A 20,895-nucleotide genomic window follows, 5' to 3' on the forward strand; every position below is an offset into this window, starting at 1 on the left:
CCATGCAGTGCCCCTTATATAGTGCCCCCAGTATTCCCCCCTTATGCATTGTCCCCAGAAGTAGTCCACCCTATACACTGCCCCCAGTAGTAGCCCACCCCTATTCAGTGCCGCCAGTAGCTGTCCTATGCATTACCCCCAGTGCCCCCATGAAGCGGCCCCCCCATGCAGTGCCACTTACACACACAAAAAACAAACAAAAAAAAAAACACAACTTACCTGAAACCCCGCTAGTGACACGACTGCCACTCTCCGCTCCGGCTCCTTTTCTCCTGCAGTATGGGAGAGATGTCAGCATCATGATATCACTCCCATCATCACCCAGGGGGAGTCAGAAGACGGAGCTCATAAGTGAGCTCCAGCTGGCTCCCTCCAATGAAGCAGCAGCCAATGAGAGTCTGTGTGACTCTCATCGGCTGCTGTAACAAACACACAGCTGCTGCCGGCTGATGTGTGTTTGTCACTGTGTAGTGTGGCCATGCTCACTGCGCAGTCTACACTACTATAGCGGCAAGGACACTAGCGGCGGGTGAAGCCACCGGCTGCACTGCTGCTAGTGGGGGCCCCTCTGTGTTTGGGGGCCAAGGGACGACCGCCCCTGTCACCCCCCCTTAATCCGGCCCTGCTTATTTTCCACATACAGCTCTTCCCTGACAAGTGTTGGAATCCATGTAGTTTCCTGCACTTGCCGGGCTGCCAGTGGCTACTACTATAGTAAGTGGCTACTGATTGGCTGTGAGTGGCCACTGATTGGCTAACAGACAGGCCAATCACTTGCCAGGGAAGAGCTATATGTAGAAACACATATGGCTCTTCTGTTCAAAATGGCTCGGGACCTTGCATTTTTTTGTTTTAATGGCCATGGACTCTACTGAACAAGAGGACCAACCTGCTCTAAGAGGCAGGGGAGTTTTTGATTTTAGCCAAAAACTGGGGACAAGGTGAGTAAGAGTGTGTGATTGTATGTAATAAACTTTTAGTGTCTACGGTTTTTGTGTACAATGGTTTTTTTAAATAATTTTTTACAGTGGGGGTACCAGTGTTGGCCACCTGCTAGCACTTGTAGTTCTAAAAGTGCCAAAGGGCTGGCATGCTGGGACCTGTAGTCCCTCTGTAAAAACCAATATTATGCTATTAATATTATGCCTATTACCCCTGCACCCACCGGGCAGGGGTGCAGGGAAGAGCACCGGGCTTCAGCCCATACCTGGGGTGCTCAGGGCAGGGATGACCTTTTTATTGGAGGGGGGGTCCCCACCTCCCATGGGATCCCCAGCCTGGGCTAACTAGTTTGTTGTGTTAATGCTTTGGCTGTGGGACTCGGAGAAAGGGTCCCCTGGCTGCTGCATTACACCTCGGAGCCCAATGCTGGTTTTAAAAAATATGGGGAAACCCACGCCATTTTTCACCCGTAATTTTAAAACCAGGACCAGCTCATAGAGCCCAGTGCTGGTTCATTAAGTACAGGGGACCCATAAACATTTTGTCCCCTGAATATTTTAAACCAGGACTGGCTCACAGAGCCCGGGGCTGGTTATGCTTTTGGGGGTGTCTCCACAAAATTTTTTCTCTAAATGTAACTATTTTTTTGCTTAATTAGAGGCAGAAACATACACAGAGTACACTGATATGTGTATGTTTCTGCTATACACGCTGCTCAGGAGGTACGGTAGTCTATTTAAAACTTCTATTTTGGAGAAAGTTTCCTTAAATTACACCCGTGATTATAATCATGATTCTTTGTAAATTCCCATGCTGTATTCCTGTCTATTGAACAGTCATGTGAGTTTGGCCGATGTATAGCACAGAAAATTAAGCAGCGCTTGAGGTATTCAATCAATAGGAAAAAATATACATTTATTCACAAATAATTAAATATCGTGTAAATACAAATAAATCCTAAAACAGATATATGCAGAGAAAAATTCCCCCAAATTAAGAAAAATAATAAAAAATCAAGGAAAAATCACAGCTTCTGTAGATACTTGTGACACTGAGGGATATGTGCTGTTTAGAAAAATGCTTGCATTTGTTCAGTTCTAAGTATAAAGTAGCAATTTGTATCCAGGAAAAGTTCCAAAGTGATTGTATCAATCTCTAATAGTCAAGGGTTATGTTTGGTCTGATTGTGTAGAATGGCTTTACACAGATGTCATGATAGCAATGGGACCAGACGGAATAAATTGCAACTGATACGGTCAACGTGGTCCGTCACACACCAAATCACCAATGCGCAAATGGATATTATCTCACGTCCAGGTAGGGAGTGAACTCCTGAATAAATACCTGAATTATCCCTGGTAGGGTCACCGAGTGGAGTGGGTAGCTGAGAGGCCCCGGGTGCTGCACGTTCAGTGGAGACAATTCTTACTGTGGGGGACAGCCTCTGGCAGTAGGAGACTTCATCCTCCCCTGATCTCCAGGAACTAGTGGCGGCTATTTCCTCCAGTGATGCCCAATTAGTGTAATTCACAGTGCAACTGAGCTGGGTGTAAATGGTGAACAGCAGCTGCAGTCTGCAGGACACCTGCCTGGATTTAGCTCAGTGAGATGTAGTAGGCCCGTCGCACGGGCAGCGGCTTCCCCACTCCAGCTGATCTATGTGTCCTGTACACAGTGGTGTGTGCAATGTCCACTGGTTGCTGACTGTCAAGGTGAACCAGCAGATAGTCCCAAAGTGAGAATGATATCTGGAACTGGTGGACAACTTGCAAGTGTCTCATAAACAACAACCCATGCAGTGACTCGCCTAACGCGTTTCCCTGTGTAACACAGCTTCGTCAGAGGCAACAAGAATGGGTAGACTCCGTATGATCCTGGTTTAAATTCTGCTTTCATAATTTCTTAATTGAAAGGTTCTGGAGTTTAAATCTTTCCTAGTAGTTTGGCTGATGGTATATTTATTTCTATTTGTGTTTTCACCTGTGTTTTGCAGAGAGTTTCATGATTTCTCACTCTAATTTGCCTTTAGTAAATTTTAAAAAAATGGCCAAATACAATTGAGAATGCATTCTTACCCAAAAATGATTTTTTGTATATTTGCCCTTAAGTGTCCATACCTGTTCTGTATAGTAACATATTATAAATAAACCAATTTATGTAGCTGAAAAACTATTCATTCAAAATCAAACATATGAGAGATTGAAATGCAGCAGAATGAACATGACATTAGAAGGGCTGAAAGTGCAAATTAAATGAGAAGTCAGGGTAAAGAGGAAGGGTTGAGTTAGGATATGGAATATTAAAACTGAAAAAGGTAAATCAGAAGAAATAATAAATAAAGGGAGATAGGATTTAATATATGTCTATGACAAAATTGTTGATAGGAGTATTTAGTAGTTCATAGTAAATCTATAAACTTATGTTATGAAGTACATACGCTATTCCAGATACATCCGCGTCTTTCACAAGATGCTTGGGTTGCATCTACTTCAGGATTGCAGTCAAATCTGTTATTATCATTGAATACCAGAGAATATGATTCTCCAAACAAGAGATGAAGATCAGTTATATGTGCAATCTGCTGTGGTGAGAGCATAATAAGCACATTTTGTTAGTTTCTTTTTTCAATAAGTTCTAGGTAAGGGGGTCGACAACAGTTATTGGTATTGTTTTTATACAGTACTTTTCACTAACAGAGACTCTAGTACAAATTAACTGTAGGATCTTGATCATTAGATCCTACAACCTAGAAACAAATCTTAAATGTTGCATGGCTTGCAATGTTCATGTACCCAACTAGGATAGGTGTGTATTTATACCTAGCTTGTCAACAAAGGAAATTATGCATATAATACCAGATTGCAGAACTTTTATTTGATGTCAGGGTTCTTCAATAGGTTCACCAAGGTTGTAATTTGAAAGTGACATTTAAGTGTATTTCATAGTAGTATGACCAACGTGGAGTAATGTTTTCCCTCCAAACATGAATGAAAGATTAACATGAACCTCAACACTTTCAAAATTAGAACTTGTGACTAAGAGTCTATGTGCTAAGCCTTAGAGAGAGATAAAGTACCAACCAATCAGCTCCTAAGTGTCACATTACAGGCTGTGTTTGAAAAATTATATAGGAGCTGATTGTTTGGTACTTTATCTCCAAGGCTTAGTACATAGACCCCTAAATCTTCATTTCTGCTCCTAGACATAATACACATTAGTATTGACCACGCTCAATGCTATTTACCGTAAGATGTCTGATAACCACATTATCTGACTACCTGGCCACAGAGTTGGACTGAAATAACATGGGGCCCTGGGACAACATACTGGTTTGGGACCTCCCACCATTGATCCATTCATGCCCTACTATTTACTTACCCTACATACTTTAGCAAAGTACATACAATAAACATAAGATACAAATATCAACTTCTACATCTCTTCTAAACTAGAGAGGAAAGTGGAGAAAATGGCAGCAGTTAGACAGTGCACCTTATATTTTACAGAACATTTCATAGTAAATTAAATCTAGTACAGAAACCATTGCTGGTAATAAAAATATATTCAATTTATTATAATTAAAAACTCAGACTAAAGTAAATATATCTTACAAAATGTTTTGTGTAGTAAATTGATACAGGGCTGAACCTAGGAGTGTGTGAGCTGTGCCCCCCTCCCTCCCCTCAGCACTGTACCTGCATTTGGCTTGCAGGGTATCTGGAGGGGCAGCCTGTAATGCTTTGGCGCGCTGCGAATGCACCAGTAGTCGAAGGATGCTCCAGACATTGCTGTACTTCCAGGTGCCAGCAGCCCTGCCCACTTTGAGTTTGGGTTTAAGGAAGAATCAAAACTAATAGAGGCCTCCTTCAACTCAGTCTGAGCTTTTTTTATAAAATTATACTATTGCACTATAATAATTTTACTATAATTATTATTACGATTATAATTTTACATCAACACTGGATTTTATTTGATTTGTACAGTATTGCTTTTAACATATAAGGTGCATAGTGTTGCCATATTCCTCTCTTATCTAACACAGGATCTTAGACAATGGGTTACATAAAAAAACACACTTATGCAGGGTAAGTCACACACAGGGATATGCATAGGCCGGGTGGGTCACATATAGAGACACACATACAGTACACAGTGGTGGCCACATATAAAGATACAAACATATAGATAGAGAGTCTCACATAGAGACATGCACAGATAGGTTACATATACAGATAAACAAATATACAGGGAGGGTCACATTTAGAGATACAGATACACAGGAAGGGGAGCGGCACACACACCCAGACAAACTAGGGTACACAGTAATGTGTTTCCCAGTAATCTCCCCTCCCTCTCACCTTTCACCTTTCCGTACAGCAGCAGCTCCCTCTTCCTCCATGATGCCTGCAGTGCACAAGCGCCACAAGCCAGAGTAACCCCACCCCTCTGCCCGAGTCAAAGTAGCATGTGCTGAGCTCTACCAATCAGGGTTCAGCACATCTATCTCTGAAACAGAGTGTCTCAACACCCATAGATAAGCAGGAAGGAGTTCCTGTGAGTTCTAGTCCTCCATTGCCATTACCGATTCCCTAATGAGGTTGGCCTGAAATTGGGTGAACTGCAAGCCCCACAAGACTGGGTTAGGGAAAAGGAATCATTATTACAGATCTTGATGAAAGAATCTAAGGGAAAAAAATTGTACTCCCTGGTGGTCACCTGCTCCTCCTTATGGATATTCCAATAATGTTTGGCCAAGATACAGTACCCAAAGTGTTCTTTGAATTTAATTTTTATCTTTTTCATCTATCACATAGGTTTCCACCAGGTCCAGTCTAAATAATTTGAATTTAAACTTGGTGAAAACAACTAAGTGATCAAGGACAGGCCCAAAGGAACTGATCCAACAGACATCACTTTCTTATAAACAAGACATTTTAAAAAGGAACTCCATTATTGATACTGTAGAGCTTTGTTACTGTATTTCATGTAAGAAAATATGTGCTTCAAATGCTCTGTGTTGTACCATATATTAATTCTAAATATTTAACAAACAATATAGGTAAGAAATGACAAATTAAAAGCCATTTATAAGAACATCCTGATTCTTATTAAATCTACTGTATATCATCTTCTACATATGTTCTATTTACCTGGTTGATGCCATCATCTAAAATTGTGTGAGAGGAGGGTTGTATTATGCCATCTTTTCTCACAATTATATCCAAGAGAGGTTTTTTCAGTCCAAATATTTTAATTTCATCAAAGATCAGATTATTTGGGTCCATGTAATTGTTATGTGTTACTTTCAAGATTACGGAGTTCTTAAATAAATAAAGACAGATAATTCTAGTCAGGCTTGTGATCTTTGTTCTACATATCCAATACATTTCAGAAGTGTTATTACATAAACATATAGAAATTATCATTCTTCCTACCTCAAAAAGTCAAAACCCTTTTATCTTGTCACCTACTTCAAAGACAAAATCCCTATCATTCTTTAATATATTTCCTCATATCAAATCCTGCACAGGGGCGTATCTATAATGGGTACAGGGTGTGCAGGGCACACGTGCCCCCGGGTCCAGGGGGTACCACACCGCAAATCTTGCACCCATAGTCAATTATACTTAGTTCTCCGCCGATTCCCGTAGTGCTGCTCCTCAGCGCCGGACTGGCGCTGTAGAGCAGCAAGCATTCACTTGGAAAATGGCGGCGGCCATTTTCGCAGTGACCTGCGCATGCACAGAAAAGATGTCCCCGGGAAAGTAGGCTCGGGTGCCGTTTTCCCGGAGACCCGCACATGCACTGTAGATTCTGGCATGAAGCCAGAATCTACAGTGCTCAGTGCCACTGAGCCGCCATCAGATAGGAGGGGGCCCAAATGGAGGCTGCACATGGGCTCCCTCCTCTCTTAAAATGCCCCTAATCCTGCACATACCCCATCCAGGCTAAATCAGTTCTTTCTCTCCAGTAACTGAGGACAAAGGGCCTGATGGTTTGAGTACCTCTGACGTACACCTTATTTCATCTCTGGTATTTACTCTCTCTCCTGCCTACAAGACATCTCCCATGCTATTTCTCACTTCTCACTTATGAAAATCCCTTACATACACGATCAAACTCTCACACAGGGCTTACTTCTGAGTCAGATGGATCTGTCCACATGAGCACAAATAACAAATTTTTGCATACAGAGCAGATACAAATTTATGAATGTTTTCGTATGTTCATCCTATTATAAGTTGGAGTAACTAGGCCGAAGACTGAGAATTGGTGGCGACAATGCAAGAGCACAGAGTGTCACAGGAGTGTTGTGGGCATGTATCGAAAGCTCTGTGCTGTTCTGTGTCTTGTGTACAGGAAGGGAAGCCTGTTTCTGATGGATCTTGTGTACCTAGCATGCAGCTGGTGCAAGTGCAGATACTAATGATGATGTTTATGGTGGCAGGTGTAAAATCAATAGATACACAGAAAAAAAGGGATTTGCCCTCCAGCACACTGCAGCAAAATCAACAAAAAAATACTTAAATCTATTCTTTACACTTCACTATCACCTTTTTTCCCCTTTTCGTGTGATGCCCTGGGGATGGTCCTTGGCTGGAATTTTTTGGGGTACCTTGCTTTTCGGACATGAACCTCTTCATGTTAGAGATGCCAGTATAGAGGAGCCTTGACGATGTGCTGGTCCTTATAGTGCCATGTGGAGGTTTCTGGGGTACCTCCGAGGTGAGTCAGCTCTCAGATAATAAATGTGCTGTTATTCTGCAGTACACCAATTTGTAATTATATGACCCAGAGTGGGTGCTACTATTATGTAGCAATAATTATTTTGGGGTGAGCGTTTGGGAGTGGGGCCCCCGGAGTTCTTCTGGCTGGACCTTTTTCAAGGCATCACCACTTAATTCACATAGATATTTTTATCACTTTTCTAATTGTTTATTATTTATGTCATTTTAATTCTTTCTCATTTCATTAACACTTATTAGTTTATCTTTACACATCTATTCTTTACACTTCACTATCACCTTTTTTCCCCTTTTCGTGTGATACCCTGGGGATGGTCCTTGGATGGAATTTTTTGGGGTACCTTGCTTCTCAGACGTGAACCTCTTAATGTTAGCAATGCCAGTATAGAGGAGCCTTGACGATGGCCTGGCGCTTATTCATATATTTGCAAATGTATGTAACTAATACCTCTGAATCTCTATTATCATGTAGGATTTAAGTATTTTTTGTTAGTTTTGCTGCAGTGTGCTGGAGGACAAATCCCTTTTTTTCCCTATGTTCAGTGTAAACCCCGCCCTTTACAAGCACCTGTGCTATGTCATTAAGCTGATATGAGCAACCACCATACTTTTTGTAAAATCAATAGATAACTGGGCTTCCCGTTTGCAGATGCAGAAGCCTCCACTTTAGTCCTACGTAATCTCGTATCAGCATAAGGTAGAAATTCAGCCTTCCATGGCTGCCTACAATTATAAAACTCAGACTCAACCCCACAGTCTTCAAATTCTAATTCAGAGCTTAGACAACTATCCTATTCTCCGCTATGAGCTACAGTACAATTGCTTTGCTTGTTTATGTTGTGCAGTCCTTCAAACATTATTATTATTATTATTATTATTAAATTTAAATAATAATAATAATAATAACAATAATAATAATAATAATAATAATAATAATAATAATAAACTTGATCAGACCATTTTATTTATTAGAAAGGACATGTGGCTTGCTTCCCTGGAATCATTTTACAGAATTTCTTTCTAGATATAAGTTTTCAATGGTTTGCTCCAAAATAGTGTCTTCACTACAAAAATAGTCCTCTATAAAGATCATCCTCTTTTCCTAGCCTGGAACACAAATTAACTCCGCGCACTAAGGTAGCATGCTGGCATAATTCATACTGTACATTTATAGACTTAAATCATAGTCTCAGTTTTAGACACATTAAAAAAACATGTCACCATGGTAAGTACTGATATTATGCTTCACAGAATTCTAACAAAGCTTTAGACCTAACATGTAATTGACATTACAATCCTATAGATAGTATATCACTATCATAAATTAGATTTGTTTTTAACTGGTCTTGGCTGCAGAGCTGACTTTGGATCTTTATTTATTGAGAGAGATATATGGTAAACAGGTCAAATCCAATCTCATATATTAAGGCAGTTAATAAACATTTAACATTCATTTATATTGATGAAACTGCCAATGTTACAGAACTGAAGAGGATAATATTTGAAATTGAAACATATCGATGCAAAAAGCTTATATGATAAAGACTGCACAAAATGATGTATATTGTCATGTACAACTTTGATGGACATTTCTATACACTGTATACTGACTGATGCTGTATCCTGGTTTTCCTTTATGGACAGATAAGCTACTGTATATATATTTTTTACTCTTGTACGTGTGATACCTGCTATTTGTTTTTTACTGCTGAAATAAACTGTTTGTGGATATTTTATTTTGGAACTGGCTGATTCCTAACTGTTTGGAGTATATATTATTTATATTCTAAATGTACACCATGTAAACGGTTCAAAGTATGTTGAATTCTTCTTTTTATCCCATATATCCTGATACCGTATATGATGGTCATTGTACTGAAGAAATCTTAATAAGATAAGTGTTGGATCCATATCCTAATTACCATTCATGTTATTTGTACTCTATTAGGCGCTATTGTCACTCTTCATTAGTTCATGTTTGTTTCACATGTGTGGGCCACCAATACACATAACACTGCCACTCACATAATTTGTTGAGGAATGTTTTTTCAAATATTTTTTTATTCACCATTTTTAAACACCAGTGTATTATACCTGTGCGCATATGTCATCTATTATAGTTATTGCATGCTTATTTGAAGAGGTTATCATGTAAAATGATTTTACAGTAGCAGTTTTGTATCAGTTGGACTTCATAGTAGAACAGTGGTGAGCAGCATTGTCTCATACCAATAGGATCATAAGTTGAATTACAACCAGGGCCCTATCTATGTTGAGTTTCTATGTTCTCCCTGTGCTTGTGTGGGTTTCCGGTCAGCTGGACCAGCAGGGGCACCCCTCCTCATGCAAGAGGGTAGGAGCCACTGCTGATATTGAGATTCACTTGTTACCAAGAGGTATAAGAATGGCAGTGTGATATTATAAAATACACATGGTGGTGTGAGTGTTTATGGTTTTTGTGTGTAGGAGCAGCACTTTAGAGAACAAGTGGCCTATATAAGTAATGTTAGGGAGAAGAGAGAGAGGAAATAGTGTAATGTGTACAAGTAGTCCCTGTAAATGTACTGTACAGTATAATATGCATGTGCTATATAAGTAATTGGTAATAATAAATAATTAATACAGGTAGCTTTAGACTTGCATATTCATACACAACACTTTCACAGATGGTCATACAAAAGTGTTAGTTCAACAGTCCATCATGTCCTCACATACACATACAGACAATTCCATGTCCATATCCATACACTCACATCCACAGCCAGCTGCAGTATTCCACAGCCATCCACAGTGTTTACAGTCACCCCTGTATGTGCTTACAGTCACCCCTGCATGCTTGTGCCTGCAGACAGTTATACACTCTGTTGTAGACATAAATAAATTAGGCACATACTTATTTAAACATAAATATATACATACTAAATTATGCACACATATACATACACCGATTCATACACTTACTAATGGGCATATTTATTATCGGGCCCTAGACCCGACAATTATAATTTTTTGTGGCTGCTACTCACGGCAGTAATAAATTAAGATTTGTCCGTTTGTGTTAAAATACATCTGCAGGGACAGAAGCTCGTCCCTGTGGTGTGTAAGAAGTGAAAAGATCACAGGAATAAATATAAAATACATATACTTACACTGTCTGCACTGAATTCATACAAAATGTAGATGCCATGTTCAATTGAGTCTTAAGAAAAAAAAAAGAGTATCATTGATTATTATAACATCATAAATGCCCTACAAATAGTTTCATCTTTCTAATACACTCTGATATTATAATGGATTGGGAACATCTATAGACAATAGTCTGTACCATAAAAGAGTTTACGGCAGCCATTATATAGACTCCAAGGAGGTTCTGTATACTTAAATATGTGATCTATGACCTCATTTAATTATAATATGTCCAAATAGCAAACAGTTAAATTTGTGGATGAACATTACAACTAGAAAGCAGAAATGTAAACAAATGTGTTCTAAATGGTTGAAGTCGTTAGGCCCCCTTTAATAAATATCTAACAACTAAAACCTTAATCAAATAAATAAAGACTCACAACAACTGGAGTTGTTGCTTAATATTGATTAGATTTTTTTAATGTGGAATTAAATTAATAAAATATTAGTATGGTGGTGGACAAACTTAATGAAAAACAAACAAGACGATGTATAAATATTAATTCGCTTGTGCAAATATTTCAGAGCTGCAAAAAGATCCAAGGTGTTAGCCCTCCTCAGAAACTGCATATATAATATAAATAATATAAATAATCTTCTGCTCTACTATATTTGGAAATCAGTAGAAATCAGTAAGTGCCAGTGGTTTGTTTAAAGAAAATATTTCATACAAATATGACACATTAAAAGTCAATCTCTTTAATGGTATTTGTGGCCAGTTGGTGTTTATAGTCACAGGCTCCTCCCTATTGATTGATTTAATTGCAATGGGGGAAACCTCAAAACAAATGAAGAGAGAAAACATAGTGTAGTAAATCTTATTAAATTTAAAAAGTTTGAAATTTATTCAGTATACGAAATAAAAGAAATGTGAAAGTTTATCTGTTGATCAATAGAGATCGGTCCTAGACTCCTTTTCCAAATAAATGTCAGTCCCTGTGAGTTTTGAGGTCATCAGGAGTAGTCCTCTCCATCTCTCCAACACGTTTCAATATATAGTTATTCTTCCTGAGGGTGATACTCCACACTGGCCACAAATACTCTTTATATACCCTTTATTCCTGTCCCATTCCTTTGTCATCATTATGCATAAAAACCTTTGATACACATATGAGAACAATCAGAATCTTATTCTGTGTTCATATACATGAAAACCGCTATTTTTTATAGTATATAAAGTAAAAACCCTTTCATTTTGTAAAAACAGGGTGGTGGAGTCACTTCCAGTTGGTGGATACTGCACATATGGCATGTTCCACACCTGTGGAAACCTTTGGTCCAGGGGCGGATTGGCCTTTACCTTAAGCGGGAAGAATCCCGGTGGGCCGATTGGTCTGTGGGGCGCTTGTCAATTGTGGCCTGGCCCCCGAAATTGTGTCACCTGGCTGTTGCTTGTTATTAGCATGACAGGCAGCCTGGATCCCTGTTACAGTTAGTCTAGCGGTTTGTTGCCTGTGGCCCACCTCTTCTCGCAAGAAGGGACTTTACTTACTGTTTACAACTGCAACAGGAAGGGAGCTGTCTCCTATGCTGCCAGAACCCGGAAAAATAGAGCAGCGGATCAGTGGCCGGTGGCTGCAGGTGGGGTAAGTAACGGGGCTGCTTAGGCAGCCAGCCCGATTGTCTCCTCTCCACTCTGTCCCCTCCGCAGGCTGTGAAGTTAAACTTTAAATTTGCAGCCTAAGGAGGGGGCAGAGTGGAAAGGAGACAATTGGGGCAGGCTGCCTGGGGGACTCAGGCAGAACAGGGCTGGGGTGGCTGCCTGGGAGACAGACAAACAAAACTGTCAGAGACTTCCATCAGGACCTGCTGCAGGAGTCATGCCTTATTTGTTTTTTTAAAGACAAACTGGCTGATATGGAGATGAAAATCTGTCTTTGGTGGATGGGGAGCTATTCTATACTAGTCTGGGGTGAGAGAGGAATGGTGATCTATCTGCCTGGGGGGGTATTCTGTACTAAATGGAGATTATCTGTCTGTGGGGGAGGGGACTATTTAATTTTGTGCTAAGGGGGATAATCTATCTGAGGGGGAGTGGGGCTATACTGTGCTAACGGAGATGATCTGTGTGGGGGGGCTATTCTGTGCTAAAGGGAAATGATCTGTGGGGAGGGGGCTATTCTGTACTAAGGGGAGATGATGATCTGTGGGGAGGAGAGTTATTCTATGCTAGGGCAGGACGCAGGATGATGGCACTGGGGAGACAGGATGATGATGCTAGGGAGATGCAATATGATGGTATTGGGGAAGCACAGAAGTATGGTGCTGAAAAGACACATGGGGGAAGGTCTGGGGACACACTAAGGCGATGGTGCTGGCGACACATATAGAGGATGGTAGGACCTAATTAAATCATATTACTGATGCAACGGTACCAAATGAGCAAATATATTTTATTAATGTAAAAATGTTTGATATGGGAAACCCATATTTATTATCTGGTTGAACCTCTGTTGCATGATAATGACATTGGTTTTATTACAACACATACAGGCGACTTCCAGATCATGGGATCTCATGCATGAATAGTAAAATACCAACTCAAGACACTGCCTGTCCAGGTAGGATCAATTTCTTCAGAGGTTTCCCATTGCGGCGATATCATATAGGTAAGAAAATGCTCATTCACATGCTTGCTGTGCTTATTCACCGGAGAGAGGGACTGTGGACAAACCCATCAGCTCCTGGAGTGGTGGGCATGCCCCCAGCATGACTAAAACAGGGGGAGTGGCTTGCGGGAATGGCTTTTTGCATTAGGCCACATCCCTTTCCACGAGACCACATCCACTTGTTTGGGCACGCATTTAGGGCCACTTACACAATTTTTTCCAGGGCCACTTTAAATTCCCAATCCGCCCCTGCTTTGGTCTTACTGCATCCAGTCCTCTTTTTTCAGAATAGCACTTTTCACCAGATTATTTTTTTAAGTTATTGGTTTTTCTATATACAAATTTTGGCTCAACTGGAAATAATGTCTTTAAGATCTCATTAAGAGATGCCAATGTTTATGTATAATTCTCTCAACTTGCTTATACTGCTCTTTGGATCTTGTAAAGAAGGGAACATTATGGGCGGTTTTGTTACAGGTACTTGACCCTTTGTTTCTTTTTTTTCCGCAATCTGTTTTTATTGAGAGAGATATAAAAACAAGAAAAGAATAGCAGCAATTAACCTGTACAGAGGTATTACAGATCGTATGGCCAAAAGGCAATATAAACAAAACCAGTGTACATCAGAAAGTACAAGTTGACAAAAAATAACAACAGCTGCTTGTTTAAAATAATTAGTAGCAATAAGATTTACAAATATCTAGAAAAAATCATATAAAAAGAATTATCGGAAGTTATAGTGAAGTTTATGGAGAAGGGGTACCCTGAGTAATGTTCTATTTTTTTCTACAAAAAAAAAATAGAACATTCCTCAGGGTACCCCTTCTTCATAAACTTCACTATAACTTTTTATACTTGTTCCTCAAAAATTTACTGTATAGAGAAATTTCTCCTTATTCACTGTACTTGGCTTTTGGGAACACTTCTCAGCCATTGGGAGTATGTATGTGTTACAATCTGTAGATTTTATAAGTTCTTGGTATGTATTTTATTGTATTTAATATATATGCCTAATTCTAAATAATGTCATTATTTTTCACTAATGTTGTACAATAAGACAATATTCAATAAATTGCTATTCAGGAAATCACAAAATTCATTCAAACCTTCCCAGATGAACAGAATATCATCTATATATCTTGCCCTCGATTTACTTTGTTATTGAGTAGTGCATTTTTCCAGACTAATTCTTGTTCTCAATAGCCAATGAACAAATTTGCATAAGCTGGCTCAAATTTATTTCTTTTAGCCATCCCTCTGTTTTGGTTATACTGTTAAACTTCTATTTTAACCAAAATAAATAATAGTGAAGTATAAAAGAAAATGCCTCAGTTACAAACTCTATTCTCCCTTTTCCCATCCCACTTGTTTCCAAAGAGAATCTAACTGCTTTTAATCATATTTGGTGGTCAATGATCATGTACAGGGAAGTTACACCCATTGTTATTATAAGGTCCCCTTCTTCCCACTTTAAATCATATAAGATCTGTATAACATTTATAGTATCTTTCAGGTATGATTCTAGTTTGATTGGTTCTGGTTGTAAGTAATGATTTATGAATTCAGACAAATTGGCCCTGATGGAATCTATGTGGGACACAATTGGATGGCCTGGGGGATTTTTCAGATACTTATAGATTTTAGGCAGTATATATATAATATTGTAATAGAAGGTTTTTCATTAATGAGGAACTTTGCTTCTTTCTCAGTAATAGTGCCCAAATCTTTATACTTCATAATCCTAGCTTAGATTTCCTTATCTATTCTGCCATTAGGATTACCTCTTGGGGGTTTGTAAATTTCTCTATCATTGCGTTGATGCCTCACTTCTTTCTCAAAGCTGACAGTGGGCCTGATTCAGCAAGGATCGTAATTCAAAGCTGCATGCAGCACTGCAACTGAGTTCTCAGTCTGGGATCACCATCGCGAAGATCAGTGGTCAATGGTCATGATGGTGGACAGTGTGTGCCTCTGCCCAGCTGAGTAAGCCTCAACTTGCTCAGACTGGACAGCTTGCGAGCCCAGGACACTGCATTGATCAACGCAGTTCCTGGGTTGGCCAATCGTGGAAAACGGAGTAGACATGCCCTTGTTTCCAGGAATGCTGGCTGCACCCGCTCCCACACCACCCTTTAAATACCTCTGCCTGTCAATCAGGCAGAGGCATTCAAGGGTCTGCATGTGACTACACAGGACCCATTCTGCACACTTGCAGAATGGGTTCTACGAATGTGCAGATTCCCAATAATCGTTTCCATTATTACAATACAAACCCCTTTATCATCATTTTATGGTGATTGTTCTATCCTCCAAAGTTTTAATAGTTTCCAATTCTGCTTTTGTGAGATTTAGGTTTTTTGACCATTGTGGAGTTATCTTTTCTAAATCATCAATAAATAATTTGTTGAATGTTTCTAAATAACATTCTCATTCCGAAATAGCCTATCTTTGCATTACAAAAGAGTTCTTTAGAGTTAAGTTCCTAGTGAATTTTGGTAAATCCACATAAGTATTAAATTTATCTTTTTTATTATCTGGGGCATATTTAAGACCTTGATTCGAAACTGAAGTTTCTTCTTTTGTTAGTACATGTGAACTCAGGTTTATAATAGTATTTATCCCTTCATTACTTTTATTTCCCAGATTCTTTCTTTGTTGTTGGGGAAATGGGGTTTCTTTCTTTTCAAACCTTTCCCTCTTTGTCCCTTCCTTTTCCTTTTGAACAATTTTACCTTCTCATATAATCGTTCCTCTTGTTCCTCCCTTAAAAAATATTTTTCTTGTAGGGTTTCATATATGTTTCTATGGATGATTGGCATTCTATCTGAAACACTTCATTCCATTAGCTCTGATGTAATTTCATCTTATTACAAATCTCTGTTTCTGGTCTACATGTCCCTTCCTCTCCCTTTAACTCCAATTCTGATTTATTTGTGGTGTTTTATATTATCAGTGTTTCTATATTCATCATTCATTTTATCGTATTTAGGGTACATTTTTCTTATTGGTCTAATTTTCTATCTTTATAATTCTTAATTCTATATAGATTATATGATTTAGGAGAGGTTTTTCTAGGTCTTTGTCTTCTGAAATCTGGTGTTACTTGTAGCTCCTCATCATCTCTGGAGCTTAATACACTTTCTCCACAGCTACAATGTCTCTCTCTATACCTTGTACCTTTCTCATTCTTTTTCTGAACCAGTGTTTTATCCCCAAAATATTTCATTTGTTTTCTCTAGATGATATATTTTTCTTTGTTCAAAACTTTTTCCTAAAGTTCTCTTTCAAATCATACTCCTGGGAGACTTTTAAGGGTTCAATTAGTGTTGTTAAATGAGTATTCTTATCATCCACTTCCACTAATGCATTTCTTCATTTATAATTAAATTGATAAGAGAGAAGGAGCACATATTCAAAATTTGTTGCCATTCTAAATGAAATTCCACAGACTCTTTTTGTTTGAATGTTCTTTTTTTAATCATAAGGCCTTTGGGTATGATTTGGTCAGATATATATTTTTATAGGGAAGCTCCCACCATCATATGCTTTCAGCTAGACTACTCTATCTAATTTATTGATAATAATCTATTAACCTCTATCCTGTTCCTCTATAAGGTTATCATTACTAGGAATTTTAAACACATTTTCCACCAAAGACAATGACTTGCATACAACAACTCAATCATTAGTGTTCAACTCTCCCACAATCCACAAAGCATGCCTGGATGAGCGGAATCCATAATTTTCTGGTTGGAGCAATAAGGGCCTAATACATCATCATTCATATAGGGAGCGCACCCAGCTAATATAAAAAATAGTCTATTCACAATTAAAAATGCATTCTTTCCACCACCAACAAAGGACACCATAAAAGATAGGGAATTTTCAGAAGACAAAATGAATGTCACAGCCAGGGTTTATCGACATGGTAGTCACCGGGTATTACCTGTGAGGTCGTTATGGCGGGGGGTCACTGGCAGTGGTGCTGGTGTTTGGCAAGGGGCATTGGCTGCACGTGGTTCTGTGCGGGCACATTGTCACTAGGCCTGGTGAGGTCTGGCGGTGTTTCCGTTCCATTGGCATGGGCGCCACTATCTTGTTTGTGGCCATGTGATTCCGGCTGTCCAATCCTGGTAGGTCATGTGCTCATTCCAGCCAGTCACAGCACGACACTGAGTATTTAGGAAGGTCCAGAACCTTCCTTCCTTTGCCAGTGCAACGTGTTTCTCAGCTGCAGCTGAGAGAGAGTACCTGTGCCTTACATGCCTGCCTGTCTGTTACGCTACTAGCTTGAACCTTGCCTGCTCCAACTGCTGGATTTACTCTGCACCCTCCACATACCTTTTACCTGCCTGAGTACCTGAACCTCCTGTTCCCTGCACCTTGCCTCCCTTCACTCCCAGCTTGACTGAATTACCTCAGCCTGCATTTGTTACAGCTCACCATACCTGCATTTGTTACAGCTCATCATTCCTGCATTCAGTTACAGCTCATCATACCTGCATTCTGTATCAGTTCACCATACTTGTTTACTGGACTGTTCCTGCCTGTCACTATCTGGTCATTTCCCATTAACCCCCACTACAGTTATCAAGTGCACTTTACTGCTATACCTGGACTTTTCATTTGCCATTCCCATGTCTTCTAAGTCACCTATTAAATATCCCACTTTTTCAGTTGTCTGCTTTTGTGTCTGCTCCTATCACCACCCTGGGTCCACAACAAATGCAGAACCTCACAATGAATCATGCAATCTGTCAATCCCTAACACAAAACTCCACCCAAACACACAATACGCTGTCTAATCAAAAGGGAAAAGAAACATGGCCACATACAAATGTTAAACACTTGTTTCTTAAAGGGGGATGACTCTCAACTAAACTTCAGGATTTAATATTGTCTCTCCCCTAATCCACATACTGTAGCAGCGGAGTCCAATTTTCCTGTCTGGACAATAATTTCCTAATACATTATCAGTCATGGGGAAAGCACACTCAGCTAATAAAAAAATACCCAATTCACAAATAAAAATACATTCTTTCCACCAAAGCAAGGCAATTGCTACAGCATCTCCACCTTATACTGACACTAAACCAACTCCAAACTAAACTAAACCACAAAAATCACCTCTGCCATGGCATAATGATAAGTTAATGGACTCATATTATGGTAGGTCGGACAAAAACCACTCCTTACCATCATGCCTACCCCAAGGCAGATGCTGTAAGATTGACCAACTGAAAATGTACCCATTCACAATCTCCAGGGCCATATGCTGGATACAGCTGATAAAACAGTATGTACACTCTACCTATCATTGGTGCTCAACTCTCTCCCAATCCAAAAAGCATGCCTGGATTAGCATAAGCCATAATTTTTTGGTCGGAACAATAACGGCTTAATACATTACCATTCATGGGGAAAGCATCCCCAGCTAATAATAAAATACCCTATGCGCAAATAAAAATATGTAATTTCAGCCAAAGCAAAGCAATATGCTGCTGCACCTCCACCTTACAGTGACACTAAACCAACTCCAAACTAAATTAAACCACAAGAACCCAACAAAAATCACCTCTGCCAAGGAATAATGATAAGTTAATGGATTCATATTACGGTAGGTCGGACAAAAACCAGTCCTTACCATCATGCCTACCCAAGGCATAAAATAAACAACCACAGTCCATTTTTAGCATAAAAAATTATCTCAACCAAGGGGTAATGATAAGTTAATGAAATCATATCACTCTAAGACAGACACAACCCCATCCTTACCCATGTGCCTCTGCCGAGCCATAAAAGAAATAACAATAAAGCCAACCACTAGATAACATTCGACTAGAAAAATAGAATGTCCAGATCAGGCAGTAAAAAGTTAAATATTTTCCACTCACAATAACAAATAAAACAAACCACTGTATACACCAGCAGAAGAATATGAACACATTTATTAGTAACAAAGCTGTATAGTAACCAGACTGGAGGTAAAAAAAATTAAATCCTACAAAGCACGAGACTATATATTATTTGCAGGGAAAAAAATCTAAATCTCTCACAGACCCTTGCAAAGCAGCAAGTACTGTAGCTAATACTCTGGTTAGCATTCTAAAGAGAACCAGCAAACGTAAACGTAGCTGAATGCCAATATGTAAGGAATCCACAAAACCAGGCTAGACAAAAACCAGCAACAGCAAAGTAATAGTAGATTATATAGAATACCTGCAACAAAAATCCTAAAGGGAGGTGGGAATACACTGCTCTAGACAACGTAAAACTGTGGAGGACTAGTAACCAAGCTATTATGATATGGGCTAGATGCAAAAACATTAAATGAAAATACTAAAATAGCAACTCGAAAGCTCTGCAAATTGATATAGATATACTACATAAAAAATAACCACACCCTCAATTTACATCAACAGGTAGACAGACAGAACAATTATCATGAAGCATGGCTCGACAGCCAGCAAATGCAAAAGTATGACTCAGTAAAATAAGTAATGCTCCAGAAACTCACCTATGACCAAGGCAAGTTAATTTGAGCCAAAAGAAAGCTCATGGGTGGAAAACAACAATATCTAACTCCTCCAGTCCAGCCTGATAACCTGCCAACCATATGGAGAGCAGCAGTCATGAATGTGGCAGTATAAGCCAAACTTCCACATCTTTGCAGCCAAAATGTAAAATGCTACACCAAACTGCGTCCATTGGAACTACTCATCATAGAAGTGCCGCATAGGCCCAGCTGTATCATGTGCACATACTTTAGCACATTGAAATGTTCCAATGACCCTTATTCTAAATAGTACACAGAGAACATGTGCATCCCTGAAAGACAGTTATGATACAACCAGTACATTTCCTCACCAATGCCACTTTTCTGCTTGGACACTTCCAGCACAGCTTTGGACTTTGACTTAAGAGAAAAAACATCAACAAAATTACCCTTCCTAATCATGTGTGAATGCAAACCGCGCAAAATGGAAGTGTTGTCGCATGGACAACACAACTCTGAATATTTTTGGCCAAGTTGGAGCTGCTGGTACAGAGGACTCTGAGCTGTGTGACATCTAAGTTTATGTCTATTGTGACTTGATCATTTAGGGACCCAACCACTAGAATCCATGCTAGACAAGGAAGAAACAGATGCAGCTGTTTGAGGATCCATGTCGACCTCAGGCATCAACTCTCTAGCATTGTTAATACTTGTGACCACATTAGCCACATTCACAGCTACAGCAGCACTGAAGAGATGAGGACTAGTCATGACAAAGATCAGAAGGGGGGACGTGAGCTTTAAAGTCTAATCCAGCGATAGCTTTAGATGAGGAACCCACTAGATACAAAAGATGCCTGTGATGGTACCCAAACTGGATATTTGGTGAGGGGCACTATCAGCCAGGGTAGTGACA

The 20,895-nt window shown here is 39.4% G+C and overlaps 1 protein-coding gene across 1 annotated transcript in view; it reads right to left on the reverse strand.

Moving 5' to 3' along the window:
* MGAM (maltase-glucoamylase) overlaps positions 1-20,895 on the reverse strand; it is a 242,917-nt gene that overhangs the window by 63,110 nt on the left and 158,912 nt on the right. Inside the window, exons 45-47 of the mRNA XM_088452310.1 lie at positions 10,838-10,887; positions 6,093-6,263; positions 3,380-3,520 (exon numbers count right to left, since the gene is read on the reverse strand). Coding sequence (XP_088308436.1) covers positions 3,380-3,520; positions 6,093-6,263; positions 10,838-10,887 — 362 coding nt within the window. The remainder of the gene's footprint in view (positions 1-3,379; positions 3,521-6,092; positions 6,264-10,837; positions 10,888-20,895) is intronic.

Source organism: Taudactylus pleione, unplaced genomic scaffold, assembly GCF_031769625.1.
Source record: "Taudactylus pleione unplaced genomic scaffold, aTauple2 ptg000037l, whole genome shotgun sequence".
Taxonomy (NCBI): domain Eukaryota; kingdom Metazoa; phylum Chordata; class Amphibia; order Anura; family Myobatrachidae; genus Taudactylus; species Taudactylus pleione.